Here is a 17,687-nt window from a genome sequence, read left to right as displayed (position 1 = left end):
AATTTTTTGTTTTATATTATTTTTTTTCTTAAATGATATTTTGATTTTTTCTTATAATTTAATACAAAGTTAAAGAGTAGTATTAAAGTGAGGAAGGAGAGGGAAATAAACAAAAGAGTTACCCTCTTTTAACTTAAAATAAGGAAAGGTGAAAAGCGCAGTTTAAGAGCGAAAAAAATACTGGCAGCTATCAGAGATCAGTTATCGTAATCATAATCATAATCCCAAATCTAAAAAATGAGATATCAAAGACTCAAGTACTGATATCAATATGATAGAGCTAATTAAAAGAAACGCATTCTGGAGGTATCCTATAAATAAAGAGGTGTATGAATCATGCTCAGCGAAACATATCTCAACTGGATCGATAGTGATACCTTATCCCTTTAAATTTATGAGTGAAGATCTAAGTGCTAACGAGCTATTAATTCATTACAAGCCATTTTGTTATTTTTCCAAGCCAGTTTATCTGTCGAATAATATGAATGAGTTGTTCAACAACCAGTTAATCGATATCCAAAACGACTGGAACAAATATTCCAGAGATCCAAATGACGGGCTGTTTTTCTATTCCATTTTTCCAACTATTTATTCGATAACTGCTTCAACAGTGGTGACAATATTTTTAAGCATAATAGTATTTACCAATTTCAATTCCAAACCAAGTTTTTTGTTAAAGGTGGGAACAGTGTTAGCATCAATCAATTTGACGTTACTATTAATTGTTTCAATTATATTTCTTGAAAAGAATCATGAGGCTCTTAATTCTAACAGCGGAGATTTATTCATCGATTTTCTAAGCAGTTATAAGCCCTTTAATATCATTGATTTTTTGGCTATATTGATTCTACAATTTGTGCAGGTTCAAATTATCATGCGAATCTTTTCAAGGCAAAAGGAAAAAAGATTTACATTTTTCATGGGAGGAATACTATCGATTATTTCTCAGGTAATTTGGGCAGTATCAACCTACAGTTCTAGCCATGGTTCAATTCTAAGCTCAAAGAGCATTGCATTCAACAATGTGAAAAACAACTTGCAGTTCAGTAACCAAAGTTATTCTAACCTAAGCAACTTCATAAACAGCAGTGCAGTGTTTGCTTTGTTGCCGGCGTTTGTTTATTTACTACGAATATCGCTATCGGTTATTTTCTCGGTGTTGATTGGGATATACTGTTTCATGAAACGAAAAATCATCTTTCAAAAAAAATTGATCTTAATCACAACGTTGACGTTTCTCACAATCAACTTGGAGTTTGCATTTTTCATTGCAGATGTGTCAAATCTATGGGTTAGTGAGCTCAGCGAAATTTTCAACACTTGCTGTTATGTGATCAGCACAGTGTTGGTGTGGGAGTGGATCAACCGGGTGCACCACATGGAGAAAATCAAGGAGAAGAGCGGTATCTTGGGCCGGCCCTTCTACGAAGAAGAGGAGATCAACAACAATAACTACGACGACTACTACGACAACAACAACAGCAACACCGGCAGCAGCAGCAACAACGGCATGACCGCCACCAAAATGAACACCAATCCCCTGAACAGTGCCAATTTCAGCAGCAACGCCGATGGCAGTGATTTTATTGCAAACTTTGGTCTCGAGCACTCCAATCACAACATCGTTGCACAAGCCCCTCAGGACAAAACCATAAGAAAGGTGCACAAGGTGTCCATTGTTGACAACATCATGAATCTCACAGACCAATTGATATTGTATGGGCTTCCCATCCCCAGATCCACTTCAGTCACCTCCTCATTGAGAGAAAGAGAGAACAGAATCCGCAGCAACTTGAAGAAAAACTACAAGAAAAACAACAAAATCAACAAGCTCCGGAAAAACAAGAACCGGGAAATGCAAATCTTCATCAATCGACAGGACGACAAAAAAGACAGCACCCACAGCAACGATGGCGGTCACAACAACAGTAACACAAACACGTCTGCCAACAACGGAAACGCCAATGTTTACACCTACAGCGTGAACGAAATCAACTGCGACGATTAGTCACATGCCAGTGCACTCATGCCAAGACAAACTTGGCAGCTGGCCTGCATTGAGAGCTGGTGCATTGCGGTGCATGGGCACTTTGACATGTGAAAGTGGAGCAACTTCTGGATTGGGCAGCAGTGTCATTGATGATGCTTCGACTCCACAGTTGGAACTTATCTTGATTCAATTTAAATACAACAACTGCTCTGTTGTCCTTCATAACCTCAGAAGTTGCAGCATTCTTGTTTCCATCGGCGCTTAATCTTCTTGAAATGTTGGGCTTAGTTTCCGTGAACCAAACATACAATTTTTCCTTCTCAAAGTTTTATATAAAGAACAGATCCCTAATTCTAAAATCTTCCTATATTTTGCTACTTTTTGCTACGGTGAATGGTGACTTCAAATTGTCAAATATAAGTTTTAAATCTAAAGACCAGACTTTGAATAATAACGCCAACACTACAGCTGCTAGTACTGTTTCGCGAAATAACTCTGATGTTAACTCCAGTGGTGGTTCCAGTTCCAGAAATGTCCCTTCTAATATTTCAGAATCCACAAATCATCGGGACACCGGTTTGAAACAACAGCTCAAGAGAAAAATCACTAAAAATTTTTTTTTTGATTTAATAAAATTGATTTTACCTTATCACAAAAATCCAGCAGAATCAAGAAAAATAATTTTTATATTAATATCTCAAATAATTTTATTGTCATCAAAAATATTTCTAAATTTAAAAGTTGCTTCATTAGACGGAAAACTAGTTTCAAATTTAATTTCAAACAATTTCAAAAATTTCATCAAGTTGATTTTCATTTGGCTAGTTATTGGAATTCCAATTTCGTTAATTAATTCCACTTTAGAATACTTATCGAGCAATTTATCAAAATTGATTAAAATTAATTTGACTTCTTCTTTGATTGAGGATAGCTACTTTAAAAGAAATAATTTTTATAAAATAATTCATTTGGATAACAGAATTTCCGATCCTCATCAGAGAATCTGCAATGATATTCCTAAGTTTGCTAAATCATTGAGTACATTGCCAACACGATTATTCAATCCTTCTATTAATTTATTGATTTGCGCCAACCAATTGGCTAATTATGGTCAAAATATTGGTGGAGCTGAAGGCACTTTATTGCTTGGTTTAGTTGTTCATTTTTCCACTTTGTTTTTAAAATTGGTTTCTCCCAAATTTTCCAAAATCACTGCCGAGCAATCTCAAATAGAAAGTGATTTTAAAACTCTTCATTCTAAAATTATAAACAATAACGAACAAATCGCCGCTTTACGAGGCTATCATAAAGAGCTATCTAATTTAGATTTGGCTTATTTTAGAATTGAAAATTTTTTAAAATCAACTTTTAGGAAAATCGCAATATATGACTTATCTAAAACTTTCATTATCAAGTATACTTGGGGTGCTTTAGGATTGATTTTATGCTCCTTTCCAATTTTCTTTTCAAAAAATATTAACAAGAAGACAATATCTCAAGATTTTATTAGAAACAGAAGACTATTAATGAGTGCTTCGGTTTCTTTAGGTCAAATCTTATCTTCCAAAAAATATGTCGACGAGGTAATTGGCTTTTCATCAAGAATTATTCAATTTAGACAAATATTAAATGATTTACAAGAAAAGGATGACGGATTTCCTTCGACTAATAACTTAAATCACAATGATAATTTGATCTCTTTCAAAGATGTTCCATTAACAACCCCTACAGGTCAAACCCTTATTCCAAGTTTAACTTTTAAAATAGATCACGGAGATAACTTGCTAATATTAGGCCCAAATGGTTCCGGCAAATCTTCTTTGTTTCGAATTTTAAATAATTTATGGCCATTTACCAAAGGTGAATTGATTGTTCCAAATTATTCTCTGATTTTTTATTTACCTCAAAAACCTTATTTAATTAAAGGAAAAACTTCTCTAAAAGGACAAATTATCTACCCTAAAACTTTAATGGAATTTAATGATGAAAACAAAGACCTGAAAATAAGAACATCAACGATTGATAGAATTTGGAATATACTAAATATTTTAGAGTTGGATGATTTAGTGGATGATGGTCAGGCTTCTTCCAGTGATGGAGAAAACGATCCTTTAACATTCACACTACGAAATAAAACTAATAATGCACCTAGAGATCAGAGAAAATACACTGCTGACAATGGTGACTTAATTTTGAACAAACAAAACACAAAAGATGCTGAAAATTCGGTTTCAATTGATGAATTTGATTTGATTAAAAATTGGTCTGAAGAGCTATCATTAGGATCCCAGCAAAAACTAGCAATGGCCCGGTTATACTATCATCGTCCAAAATTTGCTGTTTTAGATGAGTGTACTTCGCAGGTTACTCCAGAAATGGAAACAGCAATGTACGAACACGCCACAAAAGCGTTGAAAATATCAATAATATCTGTTGCCCATAGAACCTCTTTGTGGAAGTTTCATAATTACTTGCTACAGTTTAACGGTGATGGTACATACATTTTCAAGAAATTTAATTATAAAAAGAGATTGGCCTTGCAAGATGAGAAATTTTTGATTGAGAAAAACTTGAATAATGTCGGATCTCTTCAATCCAGAATGAACGAGTTGAAAATTGTCAAAGAAAATGAGTTTATCAAACAAAAATCGCACTCAGATCTATCTTCTTTAAGCAATAATTCTACTCTTATAAATGACATTAATGGAACTTACGTCGATAAGTTGAAAGGTTTAAGATAGTTGAACAGCTCTTGGGCCATTTCGCGTTCCCAGAACCCTCAATTATCTACATTTATAAATCACAAGTATAGTAAAAAAATAAACGGTATATAAACTACAAATTTAAGAAATCCAGATCCTCTGTAGGAACCAAGTTCAGACTCCTGCTGTCCTCCAAATTCAGAAGGCAGTTCTTCAAAAACACCATTTTTGCCTCTCTGAATATCTCACGGAGCTTTTCCTCGTCGTGGCACACGTCACGGAAGTCTAACATAATCTGCTGTGAGTCAAAATCGTCAGACTCCTGGCTGGAGGGAAGGTGTGGGCCCGTAGCTCTGTCACTATACAAGTTGAATATGGTGATTCTTTTTCGGTCCAAGTTCACTCTTGCAATGTGTGTGTTGTTTGGTGCTAGAAACAAATTGCCCTCGTCCATTATCTCTGCAATATATGCCCCAGAGAAGTGAACGTATTGGCTGTACACATAGCTCGGAACTCCCCATGAGTACTTTATATTGAACCTTTTCTGGTCTTTGGATGTTATTGAAGCTGGTTGATTGTCTAATAGAAACCCGGATTTGTTCAAAAGATATCCATGGTAGTAGAATTTGTTCCTGGAGAAAATCGTTCCACAACTGCTTTCGTTGAACTCCTCATCTTCCCAAGGATTCAAAGCTAATTTAACATCGACAAATGAGTGAAATGGATTTTTGTTTGTAATTTCATACAACTCATTCCATGGAATCTCAACTAGTCTTAGGTTATTCATTTCACATCTTCTTGCCCAACTGGAAATTTTATTGTCAATTAATTTGCTAGTGGCGTTTAACCACTCAATTCTGAGATGAAAACAATGATCTGGATTATGAACTCTATCATAATGAACTGTCAATAGCTCTTGCCTGTATGATTTTGTTCCTTCCGGGTCCATATCAATAACCACTGATTTGCTTAGTTCAGCATACTCTGCTTTGTGTTCGATATTTGAGTTGGGGGTATCAGGTTCTGCCCAATAATTTGTTCTTGGTGTTGGTGGTGGCATGGTAAACACAGGACTAGTATTGTTTGGATTTGTGCTACTGGATAATAGTGTAGCAGCTGAGGAAGTTGATCTGATTCTCGTCATTTTTTGAACTACATTCGATGTTGTCCCACCAATTAATACATTGCTACTCACTCCATTTCCGTTATTGTTTCCCGCTACACCATTAGTCGTGCTTCCTTTATCATGTGAAGAATCCGTTACTAGTGGGCTACCAAGACCATTATTAGATTTTTTATTTTGCATCGACTTTTTTCTAAGATTCTTGATTTCAAATTCTGGCCTCAATTGATAGAAATAATTACCATCCAAAAATTCATTTCTTTTTTCAACATGAGCAAATAATTTTTTGGCCATATACTGTTTTCCCAATGCAACAGCTTCTTCCCTAGTAGAAATATCTTCAATGTTCTCAATCATCCAGTTTACCAACTCACTGGCAATAAAACAATTTGCATGAACTTTGAAATGCCATGTACGATTGATCAAATTCACACCATTAACGCTTTGTAACTCTTGAGCAAGTTGCACCAAACTTATTTGCTTGGTAAATTTTTTCTGAATTTTAACTATTGGATCTTTTGTTTCTTGTAGTTTATCGAAAATAGACTTTTCAGAAATAAAATCAGCTAGAGATTCTGTATAGAAATATGGTTCTCTTATAAGTTCTTGTTTCAATTTAAATCGGTTAAATTTATCTTTTTCTTTCAATTTTCTATTTTCCTCCACGGTTTTATATGTTTCTCTTGTCAATTGGGCTACAAAATTTCTAATTCCTTCAATTGTTTTTTCTTCCAGATTAAAATCATTCAATTGATATCGAGATCTCATTGTACCTGACGTCTTATGCTCATCAAATGAATACTGCATTGGTAAAATAACATACTTTGCTCGGTAGAGTTTAATTTCATCCCTATTTCCTGCTAAATAATGATCTATTCTGTTCCAATCGTGAACTATTGGTTCAGATTTCAAAGAATTGATCGTAGAAGGAGTGTATTGTTGGGCATATCTTGTTCTAATGTATGGTCTGTAAACTTCTTTTTCACTAATTGTTTTATTGTTTTTTGGTGAAGGTGAGCTTCCAGCACCGGAAATTGAATAAGGACTTTCGTTGTGGCTTCTTCTTTTACGGAAAATCATCACCACACACCCAAAATCCTCGGCATTGATTCTGTGAACTTCATCGTTTAGAGATAGATATATTACAGAAGATTTTGGAATGATATCCGTTTTATAAGATCGTTTATCTGGAATATATCTATTTTTATTTACCGGATTTCTAGCAGAACTTTTATCAAATGAATTACTAATATCAGTGATTGGCATGTACTTGATTAGAAGATTATTTGAGTTTTCGAAATCCGAAACAGCTTTTCCTTCACATATTTGAAAACCTAATGAAAGTCTTGTGTATATGATTTCTCTCATTAAGTCACTATAACTGATTTTGGAAGAGATAACTTCATAAGAACCGTTTGTATAATTAAATTCAAGAGCATCTTTTGTGGGGAAAATACTGGTAGTTAAAGGTAATGCAGCAGGAGTTGATAGTGATTTCCATTTGATTGAGTCTTTATTAATTGTTTGCGATCCAGATTTGGGAAAAACATTGCTCCATTTTCCATTTTCAAATATCCCAGCAGTCGAGTTAGGTTTAGCAATTGACTTAGAAGGGTTTTCGATAAAAGTGCCAAGATGATAATCTTCATTGGATGAGCCGTTTTTAAAATCAATCTTCCTGTTAAAAGAGGAAAAATTATTGTTTGAGTTTTCAGTGACTCTGACGTAATTTTTTGGCTTGAAATTTCCAACAGTATTCAAGTCCTTTTTAATAGATTTCTTGCCAGTTAATGGTTCTTCATTATTGATATTTCGGTTATATTTCCTATTGTGAGATCTAATAATATTGAGTTCACTGACTTTATGTTCTTTAGAACGAGAAGGGTGATCATTATTAGAGAAAGATGTCTTAATTGATAATATTTCATTTCTTGTTAATGACTTGTTATCTAATTCACCGTTTATATCCAAGACTGAAGCAGAAGCAGAATGAGCAAAAGAAGAATTGGAAGGAGTGGAAGAAATTGTACTTTTGGAAGAACTTAATCCAAGCAGAGAAATTCTTTTCAAAGAAGGATAGGCTCTAGAATTTTGAGTTTTAATTTCACTTTTAGCATAGAACTTTGTTTCTTCGGCTGTTGGTAGCCCCTTTGATATGTTATGTTTTAAAGCAGAGGATAAAGATCCACTATTAGTTAAAGATGTGTGAGGTTGATAGTATTTTGAGTGCAAAAGTGATAGTTTACCTTTAGTAGAAGAGTCATCCTCACTACTACTTTGATCATTGGAAAATACATTATTATCGTAATTTTCCATGTAAGAGCCCACTGATTTAACATTTGAAGAATTTGTTTTTTGTTTTTGAGAAAACTTAATAAATAGATTTTTCAAATCATCCTGCATAACACCCATCATTTGGATTTCATAAATTTTACATCTGGGTTTCCAAATGTAGAGGTTGTTATTATAGACATTATCATTTGAGTTAACTTGATCTTCCCAAAATGAAGTATCAACCCAGCTTGGAATTCTATGAATGAGATCATTTTTTAGAGAGTATCTGAATAAAGGAGTTGGGTATAGTGGAGGTTGACTGAGACAGATAATATCAAAGGAGTTTTCTAGAGAAAGCATTCTTTCAGATGTTGTTTTGAATAACTCATAATCAACATCGAACAAACCACTGCCTGGGGTTATTAGGATGAAATGATTTGTTGTGTGTCTAAAGTCTGGATCTTTAAAATAGTCGGCTACTAAAGATGTACTTAAATTAATTGCCTCTAAAAGATTACCCTTTATTGTTGGTAGAAATTTTCCACGAATATAGTATTTGTCGTCATTTTTATTGTGTTGATATAATATGTCTTTTGCAAAATTAGCAAATTCGTAACGTAAATAATACATGATTTTGTCCCAATGAATAACGTTGATTTGATCTACAACAACTCTATAATAATCTCTAGTTAAATTTTTGGATAATCTTTGACCAGGTGTTAGCTTGTTCCAATTTGAATCTAAATAATCGATTGAATCAGATACACTTGTGAACAAAACAATTGTAATTAAATGGTTTATTTTTAGTCTTGACCAATGCTTTAGGATTTTGGGAAAAATGGAGTTTATGACTTTGTGGAACATTATCTCGCCATCTTCTTCGAAATTAAACATTTCATTTGATAATTGAATCAAAAAAGTTAATCTAGCAGACTTTGATCTAAAGATGATTTTTGTATTTCGATCGACGTAACCACTGAAAAACTTTTTATTGTTGACGTAGATTGAATTGATTATTATATCATTTGTTGTTGAACTGAACAAAGAAGAATTGTTCAAAGGCTGGTTTTTATAAACACAATTGTTCACTAAAAGAGAAGATAAATGCCACATATCGCCTCTTGTCAAGTACATGTTTCTGATGTTGATTTCTAGTAAGTCGATATTGTATTTTTTTGAATTTGGTTCAAGTAGTTTAATCAAGATTTGAGAGTTTCTGTCTATGGATAATATATAAGGCAAACCCTTTTTCTGATCAGATTTGGGTGTTAAGAAGGAGATTGGATGTGCATGGTTGGAGAAAGTTGGAGGATAGCTTTTCAATTTGAAGATTAATTTCAACCTTCTGTCTTTGGGTCTAAACTGAAAACTGTGGATGATATTTGAAGGGATTTGTTTAGTATTGAAAACATTCGCATCAGTAGGGTTTGAAAAAGCAGTTGTTGTTGCCAGCGCTGTCTTAGAGATACCGCCTGTGGGAATTGGAGAATTTAGTTTGCCTGTTAAGTCAAATTGATTTAGCTGATTTGGTTGATGAAGTTTATCGGCGTGACTAGAAGTAATTGGTTTGTTGGAATCATCGTTAGAATTGCTGAAGTTGCTAAGATTATTGTGATTGCTGGAGGCTTTCTTTTTCTTGAGATCTTTTGCAATTGATATTTTTTCAAAACGAAGCAACTGGGCCAAAGAATCCTCAGCGATATCCTTCATAAGGTCTGGAAACAGAATCCTTAGTGCATCGATATCAACAAGAATTGGTTCTTTGGAAATTTGGATGTCGTGGAAGCCGCAGGATAGTAGAACGCCGCCATCGTACACAGACATCAAGCTGGGAGTCGAGAGCTTGTTCATTCTCAGAGAATGATCACCTTAGCTGAAGAAGAGTAGGAAAGAGGTTGGTGATCAGTCGCTCTTTTGGGACAGAGGCTGTTGCGCCCATAGCGCTGGCGCATGCACTCAGCAAGCGCAGACGCGCAATTTCACAGACAGAAGCATACGCACTCCCAGCACTGGACCACCGCAGGCCGTACGCTGATTGGCTGCTTTGTTCTGTTGCAGTGCGTCCCAGTTAGGAAGGCGTGGGCTGCTCTGCTGCTTCTGCCGGATTTGGTGGATTTGGTGGTTCTGGATCTACCGTTTTCAGGCGTGTTTTTGCTGCTGCTGCTGCTGCTGCTGCTGCTGCTGTTCTCTCTGTAACCATCCGAGCTTCGCTTTCAAATCCCACCGTAAAAGTTATGGCATAACCTTTTTGCGGGGTCACCGCTTCTTATCTCATTCTTCTCTCATTTCTCTATTCTTTTATGTTATCTCACTGCCCTTTAGCTCATTTATCTGGATTTGATATATATTTGGATTACATCTTTCCTTTTTCTTTATACTAATATCCACCACTCTCTTTCATAATCCACTTTGGCTTTGGTTTTTATTTTCACTTGTCGCATTTTACATCATGATCACCTTTCTCACTGTCTTATCAGCTTATCTATTCCTCGAATCTGCTTTCGCCTTTCCTACATCTTATCTATTCGACTCTGCTCCACCATCTCTTTCCTCGTACTCTTCTTCCTTTCAAAATATCTTTAAAATAAATAAACAGCCCTCTAGCTTAAATCCAAACTACAAACCTCCGTTGAGAAATCTCACTTTTGGACAAATCAACTTTCTCCATACGACTGACACTCATGGGTGGTATGCTGGTCATCTAAATCAGAAAAACTATCAAGCAGATTGGGGCGATTTTGTTTCCTTTTCTACTCATCTTCGCAATCAGATAGAATCTCAAAACTCAGATTTGCTTTTGATCGATACAGGCGATAAACATGATGGAAATGGTTTAAGTGACGCCACCGAACTAAATGGTGAACTATCAAACCAAATTTTTGTGATGCAGGATTACGATCTTCTCACTTTGGGAAATCACGAATTATATCTCACCAACAACACCATTCAAGAATATAATTTCGTTTATACTCAAAATTTTCCTAACAATTTTGTTTCGTCCAACGTTTATTACATCTCCGATGATGATGATACTACTTTGCTTCCGTTTGGTAATAAATACAAACTATTTAAAACTAAAAAGACAAATTTAAATGTATTAGCTTTATCCTTTATATTCGATTTCACTAAATTGGACAGAAATTTAAAAGCAAAAGTCAACCCTTTATCAAAAGAAATTCAAGAAGACTGGTTCAAAAACCTTCTTATTGACAATAAGGATAAACTCGATATCATAATAGTCTTTGGTCATTTACCAATACAATCCCATATAAATGACTATAAAAATGATGAATTTTTCGTTCTACATAAAACTCTTAGATCTTACTTTCCAAATATTCTTATTCAATATTTCGGCGGTCATTCTCATGTTAGGGATTTTATTCAACTAGACCCTCTTTCAACTGCTTTGCAAAGTGGTAGGTACTGTGAAACTGTTGGTTTTTTAAGCATAGATAATGTCACCGCTTCATCTCCACTCTTCAGCCGTAACTATATCGACTTCAATTTGCACTCATTTTATTATCACTCAAAAAAAAATATTAAAACTTTTTCAACAAAATTGGGCTTACAAATTTCAGAAAAAATTGATCAATTTAGAAATTATTTAAATTTAACTCAAGTATATGGCATCGTTCCAACTACTTATTTGACTGAGGGCTATCAATATCCTTCTTCTAAAAATCTTTATACGTTTGTGGAAAAAAATATTCTAACAAACTTACATCCAACTGAATTACAAAATAATACTGATATAAATTCCAGAGTTATTTTAATTAATACCGGTTCAATTAGATATGACTTATATAAAGGTCCTTTTACAAAAGACTCAATGTTTATTGTTAGTCCTTTTCAGAATAAATGGAAATATATTTCAAATTTACCTTACAATTTTATTATGAGACTAATCTATAAGTTGAATCATTTAGACTATATCATTATGACTAAAAATGAAGAGGAAAGAAAAATAATAAATGATAAATTGGATTTAATAAATCTTGCACCTCCGCAAAAAAGAAGATTTTTGTTTAATAATAACTATATTAAGAATAATTATGTGGATAATACTGATTGTATAGTTCAGCCAGATAACCCTTTATATAAACAATTAACCAAAGGTTATATAACTTTTGATGATTATGGTTGCAATGGAGATGACACACCACATAAAAAGCTATTTTTTGGAAATTCACCAAATGTCATTAGATCAATTCAGATTGATGGGGAAAATTATGAAAGTGTTGATTTAGTATTTTATGATTTCTTGGAGCCATTTGTACTTTGGGGGATAAAAGAAATTATGAAAAACGATATCAGTAATAATATGATTAATGTTAAGACCGAGATTAATAAAGATGATATTAAATGGTATGGAGGTGAAACCGTGGCAGAATTACTAAAAGAACATATTGTTAACAATTGGTCGAATGATAAAGAAGAAAATGAGGAGAGAAAACCATGATTATAAACAATACTATGCAACATTGTAAAAAATATATAATTATTAGTTGCAATGATGATTACACTTAAATTAGTTAGACTATTACTACTAATATTGAGAAGCAGAACATTTGAATAGGATAAACAAAGAAAAAAAAACAATAAAACCCATTCAAGATGGTGTTAACCATTTTCATTAAAACAATTTGTACGATGGAGATTTAAAACATGGTACTACATTGATTAACAAAAGAAATAAAAATTTAATAATAGATTTTGGAGAATGAGTAACAGGTAGATATAATCCTTATTTTATATTAGATGAAGAATCTGAATGGGTTTGGTTAAGGATGATTAGAAAAACACCGAGTATTAATTAACAACCTTAAAATCAATATGAAAACTATTTCACTTTTTCAATTTCTCAATTCTATATCTTAATAATACATTGTTTTTTTATTGGTTATTTTTTTTTGAATAAAAACTAACTTCGAGACTATTGTGTGCGTTGTTAGATTAGAAAGCTTCTCTAGTTGGTTTGTTTGTTTTAGTATGATAATGATTTATTTTTTATTACTCAGCTATAAATGTTATCTACGTTTATATATCTTTTTTTGAGTTAATTAATTTTCATGTTTCATTTTGATTCAATCATAAGTTGTTATATTTTACCATAAAAATACTTTCTTTCTTTTATTGAGGCAAATATCGCATTTGAACATCTCTCAATAGAAATTTACCATCTAATACAAGGCTTGTGACAATTCCAGCATCGGTTGTGAGACTAGGAATCGCATGCAACAGCGAATCTAGTCACCTTCTTACATTTACAGCAGGTAATGGCGCCTCCATCTCTATGATGGACCTGACCAACACAAACCTCATACCAAGTTGGAATATGGCCTAATGTTGCTTATAAGTATCGAAGGTTTGTCCTATTAAAAGCAAAGGCAAAATTAAACTATTGGTGGTTTTTATTTGATGAAGAACTGAAATATTACAAACAAAATACATAATATTTAGAAACAAACATTTAGCAAAAAGCTATTAGCTTAAATCTATTTGAAAATTGTTTCGATTATGACTGGAAATTATAAATAACAGCACTTATATTATCTGCAGAACCTATTTCCATAACTTTTGGGGATACTTAGAAACAAACCTGAAAATTATTATATATCTTTTATCTTCATCATCTAAAGGAAATGAGGTAATTTCAAGGGTTATATCGAAAATGAATACTTGAAAATGACATGAATGCTTAAAACTTCTTTATGAAAAATAAAGAAAGTTTTTAGAACAAAAATTAAATTTGAAATCGCCAAATAAAATAAATAGAGAAAACTTCACTTTCTAGCAAACCATACAATGCTGAGAGAACTAATTTTCCTTTCAAAAAAATTTTCAAAAATAAAATCCATTACTTAAATATTATAAAGCTGAAAAAAAAAATCAACTCCAAATATTAATTGCAATTCATTGATTATTATTAAATTCATTTCTAAACAGCTTTAGGCAAATCCAATCAGCTTCTTTATTGAATATGAATTCAGGATTGTATTCTTCTGTTGTTCCTCCAAAATCAATTATTTTGATTTCATTACTATTATTAATCAATGTATTACTGGGTTTAAGATCTTGATGGTGAAAATTATTTCTGTGCAACTAATTAATTGCATCTTCAATCTGTCCCACTATTTCTTTTTTTATTCTGTTCAAATGTCCTCTTTCAAAATATTCGAGCCCAATTCCAATAGCCCTTTGATTTTCATCCACAATTAGGCCCTTAAATCCAATTATATTTTTATGTTTGGTTTTACTTAGAATTTTCACTTCTCTTTTCAATTCACGAACAAATCCTCTTCTTTTTAATAATTTACAGACAATATAATCCTTTAATATTTTTCCTAAGTTTATATCTTTCTTAAGTTTATATCTTTTGCTTATTCTTTAATTTTGGTTTTATCTTTTTTATAATATCTTTTTATATTTTCATCAAAACAAATCTTCCATGTGTTCGACAAATTCTATTGTTTTAGCCTCTCGATAGTCTATTTTTATTATTTTCTGATTTGAAATGGGTAAACTATCATTATTTTCAGTGTTTATGTATTTGTCGTAATACTCAATAAAAATAGAATTAATAGCTTCATCGTCATCTTTAAAAGTCTCATTTTCAAACTCGGTCATAATCAATTTTTTATTTTCATTTTTCTCAAACCATAAATGAATCTCCTCTATTTTGTGCTTGTGCTTGTCATAGAATAGTTTTGTTCTAAAATTATCGTAATGAGACATTAAAAATAATGTTACAGTATTGCATTTATTATTTGATGGTCTTCTGCAAAAAATAAACAGTATATTGTTAGTGGATATACTCACCATAAAAAAATTTGAAAATATCTAACAGAATTGACTGCTGTAGTTCAGTACATGATTGCAACACCATTTGAGCCTTTTGAATAAAATGTTGTTGCAAAATGTACTTAGTAAATATAAATCAAAAAGAATAATATTTGTGTAATATTAAATTTTGGCAAAAGAACATGTAAGAATAATAGAAGATGACATTTTGATTTAATTGTGATCTTATCATGTTGAGAACAAAAACTACAATTCAATTACACTGTTTATAGAACGCTCCATTTGACAAAAGGATATCAACAACCTATCAAAAATAGGTTCAAAAAAGTCTAATAGAGATACAGCCTCCCAAAAATTCTACCAACAGTATTTTTTTGCTGGTGAACTTCAATTCGTTTCAAGATATCTTGTGATTCATCACATCAGTTTGATCTACAGCACTTCTAATAGCTTATTAAACCCGTTCTTTTGCAATGGATATCAGTAGCCCAACGATTCTTGGGAATTTGAGAAATCATTGAATCTTGACTCTTGACTTTTGATACCAATCATCATCTACTGAATGAAAACGTCCAGATATGATTTGATTATTATTAAACAAGAGTAATTGATCAATTGTATTTGAAACTATTTCTGAAAATTTGTAATCATTCAAAGGGATACTTTCAATGGATGTAACGATTTCATCTGCTAAAGTGGCTTTTTTATATAACAGAACTTCATTTCATTAAATGGTTAAGATCGAAAATTGAATTACCAGTTCTAGCTTTAATATCATTAATGCCATTATTGTTGCTATTTGAGCTGCTAGTATTGCTATTAGATGTAGCAGGGTTTCCTAGCTGAAAAAAAAATTCCTTGCATTTTTGTCAGTTTCAGCACTTGATTTTTGCACTAACTCTTCCAAACCATGTTTAGAATGAATTCTACTAGTTGCCTCATCATGAATGGTATTTCTGGAAAGAAGAGTCTGATATAAAGTTTTCTAATGGAATGAATGAACGTGAAGAAAGTATCTCATAAAGCTCATGAATACCACTACTCTCCAACCACTTTACTACTTTGCAACACCTACTACAAAAATAGCTAGTTCTTCAGAAGCACTTCTCTTGTCAATAATGCATCACCAAACGATGATTTTTCTTTCATTTCCAGCAAGATCAACAATTTTTGAAAATATATCTGGTGATAATTAAAGTTTTTGATTCTACATTCGGTAAAAAGTTGTCTATCAAAACTATTGGTAGAAATATGGTTTGAGGTGTTGAAGATATTGCCAGAAGTTTTGAAATCTAGCTTTATAAGATTTTAATGGATATATTTTGGATTGGATGAGAAAAAAATATTGGTAAGAATAGCATATGAAAAATTGTAGTATGGGGGATAAAATAAATTATGAAAAACGATATCAGTAATAATATAATTAATGTTAAGACCGAGATTAATAAAGATGATATTAAATGGTATGGAGGTGAAACCGTGGCGGAATTAATTATGGAATATATTATAAATCATTGGTCAAATGATAAAGAAGAAAATGAGGAGAGAAGGGATAGATCATAAACAATAATATCAACCATCATGTAAATATACAACTATTGGTTGGGATGATAATTATTTTCAAATAGGGCATAGGGTTTAATATCAGGATTTAATAAGGATAAATAAAGATAGTTATTTAATAGAGCAGAAAATACAAGAATAGAAAGTGAAAAGTATAGAGTGATGAGTAGATAGATAGATAGATAGATAGATAGATAAATGTAAATTAGATGATAAATAAATTAAAGTTGTATTTTATATTATCATAGCTTTTTTATTTGTTTTTGATTTATATAATTAATTAGTTTGGAAGTAGTTTTTTCTTATTTTTCTTTTCTTCGACATAAGATTTGGCCAAATCACCTAAACCAACCATGACTACAGTTTGCCAAACACCTAGTAAGACTCTTGGAGTTACGCCTGTGTAGAGACCCTTGATACCAGAAGTTTTATAAATATACTTGAGGGTACCAACGGTGCCTAAGTTCTTTGGTTTTTTTGGATCCGAACTTTGAGATTGCATTTCCACTCTGATAATTTCAATGGGTTGGTTCCAAGCAGATAGACCACCACCTAAAGCCGAAGCAATGATTTTGTCAGAGAAGGATAAAGTGTCATTGTGGGATTTACCTCTTAGACTTCTTATACCATCTTCAATTAGTCTTGATAAACCGAATCTTGAACCCCAATTAGTGCATTGTCTTATGGCAACTGCATTGACACCTTTATTTATGCCTCTAATACCTTCTTTCCTCCATATGTCCATGAAAAACTGAAAAGTTGACTTTTGAGGACCCAGGCCAGCAGATTTAGCTCTGGTGATTTCAGCGGTTTTCATACAAGTGCAAAAGCCCATGGTGGCATAAGCTTGGGCCACACCACCCAACATACCACCAGCGATTCCAGCAGTGAAGTTACTAGTGCCGAATCTCAAGAACTGATATTCTGCTTCGGAAGAAACGAATAGTAGAACAGCACCTTTGGTTCCACCCTCGATCCAAGCCCATGGAATCAAACCCTGGTAAAAGCCTAACGGGCCCCCTCTTGACCAAATGTGTTTCATTGCCTGGAGGATACCATAGGATCTATTGGCAGCCATTGTGGTCTTTGTGACTTCCAAGGGCTGGCCCAAGGTGGAGACTTCAAACAAGTTCAAAGCCGAACCAAGCAAGATGTTTGTCCAATTGATTGGTTTTTTATCGAGTTTAGCAGGAGCCATTATTGAAAATTGCAGGATTTGAAGAATATAATGATA

General features: G+C 32.9%; 6 protein-coding genes across 6 annotated transcripts; 3 read left to right on the top strand and 3 right to left on the bottom strand.

Annotated features, from left to right (window-relative positions):
• Window positions 1-394: 394 nt before the first annotated feature.
• Window positions 395-1,480, top strand: RIM21 (Rim21p; the record flags this gene model as incomplete). Its single annotated transcript, XM_020190783.1, has 2 exons — window positions 395-986; window positions 1,095-1,480. Coding segments are annotated over 2 exons (978 nt in total), but the record flags the coding sequence as incomplete, so codon positions are not given.
• Window positions 1,481-2,304: 824 nt separating this feature from the next.
• On the top strand, window positions 2,305-4,665 carry PXA2 (ATP-binding cassette long-chain fatty acid transporter PXA2; the record flags this gene model as incomplete). Its single annotated transcript, XM_020189925.1, has 3 exons — window positions 2,305-2,399; window positions 2,502-4,066; window positions 4,205-4,665. Coding segments are annotated over 3 exons (2,121 nt in total), but the record flags the coding sequence as incomplete, so codon positions are not given.
• A 250-nt stretch (window positions 4,666-4,915) lies between these two features.
• IML1 (GTPase-activating protein IML1) lies at window positions 4,916-9,897 on the bottom strand (the record flags this gene model as incomplete). Its single annotated transcript, XM_020191073.1, has 4 exons — window positions 7,086-9,897; window positions 6,844-7,013; window positions 6,003-6,789; window positions 4,916-5,822 (listed from the first exon to the last, which is right to left on the bottom strand). Coding segments are annotated over exons 1-4 (4,578 nt in total), but the record flags the coding sequence as incomplete, so codon positions are not given.
• An 821-nt stretch (window positions 9,898-10,718) lies between these two features.
• Window positions 10,719-12,503, top strand: SMN1 (Smn1p; the record flags this gene model as incomplete). The annotated part of the gene is made up of 2 exons (XM_020189543.1): window positions 10,719-12,001; window positions 12,107-12,503. Coding segments are annotated over 2 exons (1,680 nt in total), but the record flags the coding sequence as incomplete, so codon positions are not given.
• Window positions 12,504-14,002: 1,499 nt separating this feature from the next.
• Window positions 14,003-15,802, bottom strand: ASCRUDRAFT_9396 (uncharacterized protein; the record flags this gene model as incomplete). The annotated part of the gene is made up of 6 exons (XM_020195141.1): window positions 14,003-14,163; window positions 14,614-14,867; window positions 14,971-15,011; window positions 15,420-15,589; window positions 15,648-15,728; window positions 15,790-15,802. 6 exons carry the CDS (start codon window positions 15,800-15,802, stop codon window positions 14,003-14,005), a joined length of 720 nt encoding a protein of 239 aa, XP_020045625.1.
• Window positions 15,803-16,733: 931 nt separating this feature from the next.
• ASCRUDRAFT_37608 (mitochondrial carrier protein) lies at window positions 16,734-17,651 on the bottom strand (the record flags this gene model as incomplete). Its single annotated transcript, XM_020190780.1, has 1 exon — window positions 16,734-17,651. One exon carries the CDS (start codon window positions 17,649-17,651, stop codon window positions 16,734-16,736), a length of 918 nt encoding a protein of 305 aa, XP_020045624.1.
• Window positions 17,652-17,687: the final 36 nt, after the last annotated feature.

Source organism: Ascoidea rubescens (assembly GCF_001661345.1).
Source record: "Ascoidea rubescens DSM 1968 unplaced genomic scaffold ASCRUscaffold_12, whole genome shotgun sequence".
Classification (NCBI taxonomy): domain Eukaryota; kingdom Fungi; phylum Ascomycota; class Saccharomycetes; order Ascoideales; family Ascoideaceae; genus Ascoidea; species Ascoidea rubescens.
The sequence above is the reverse complement of the archived record's forward strand: the minus strand, read 5'-3'. Positions and strand labels throughout refer to the sequence as shown.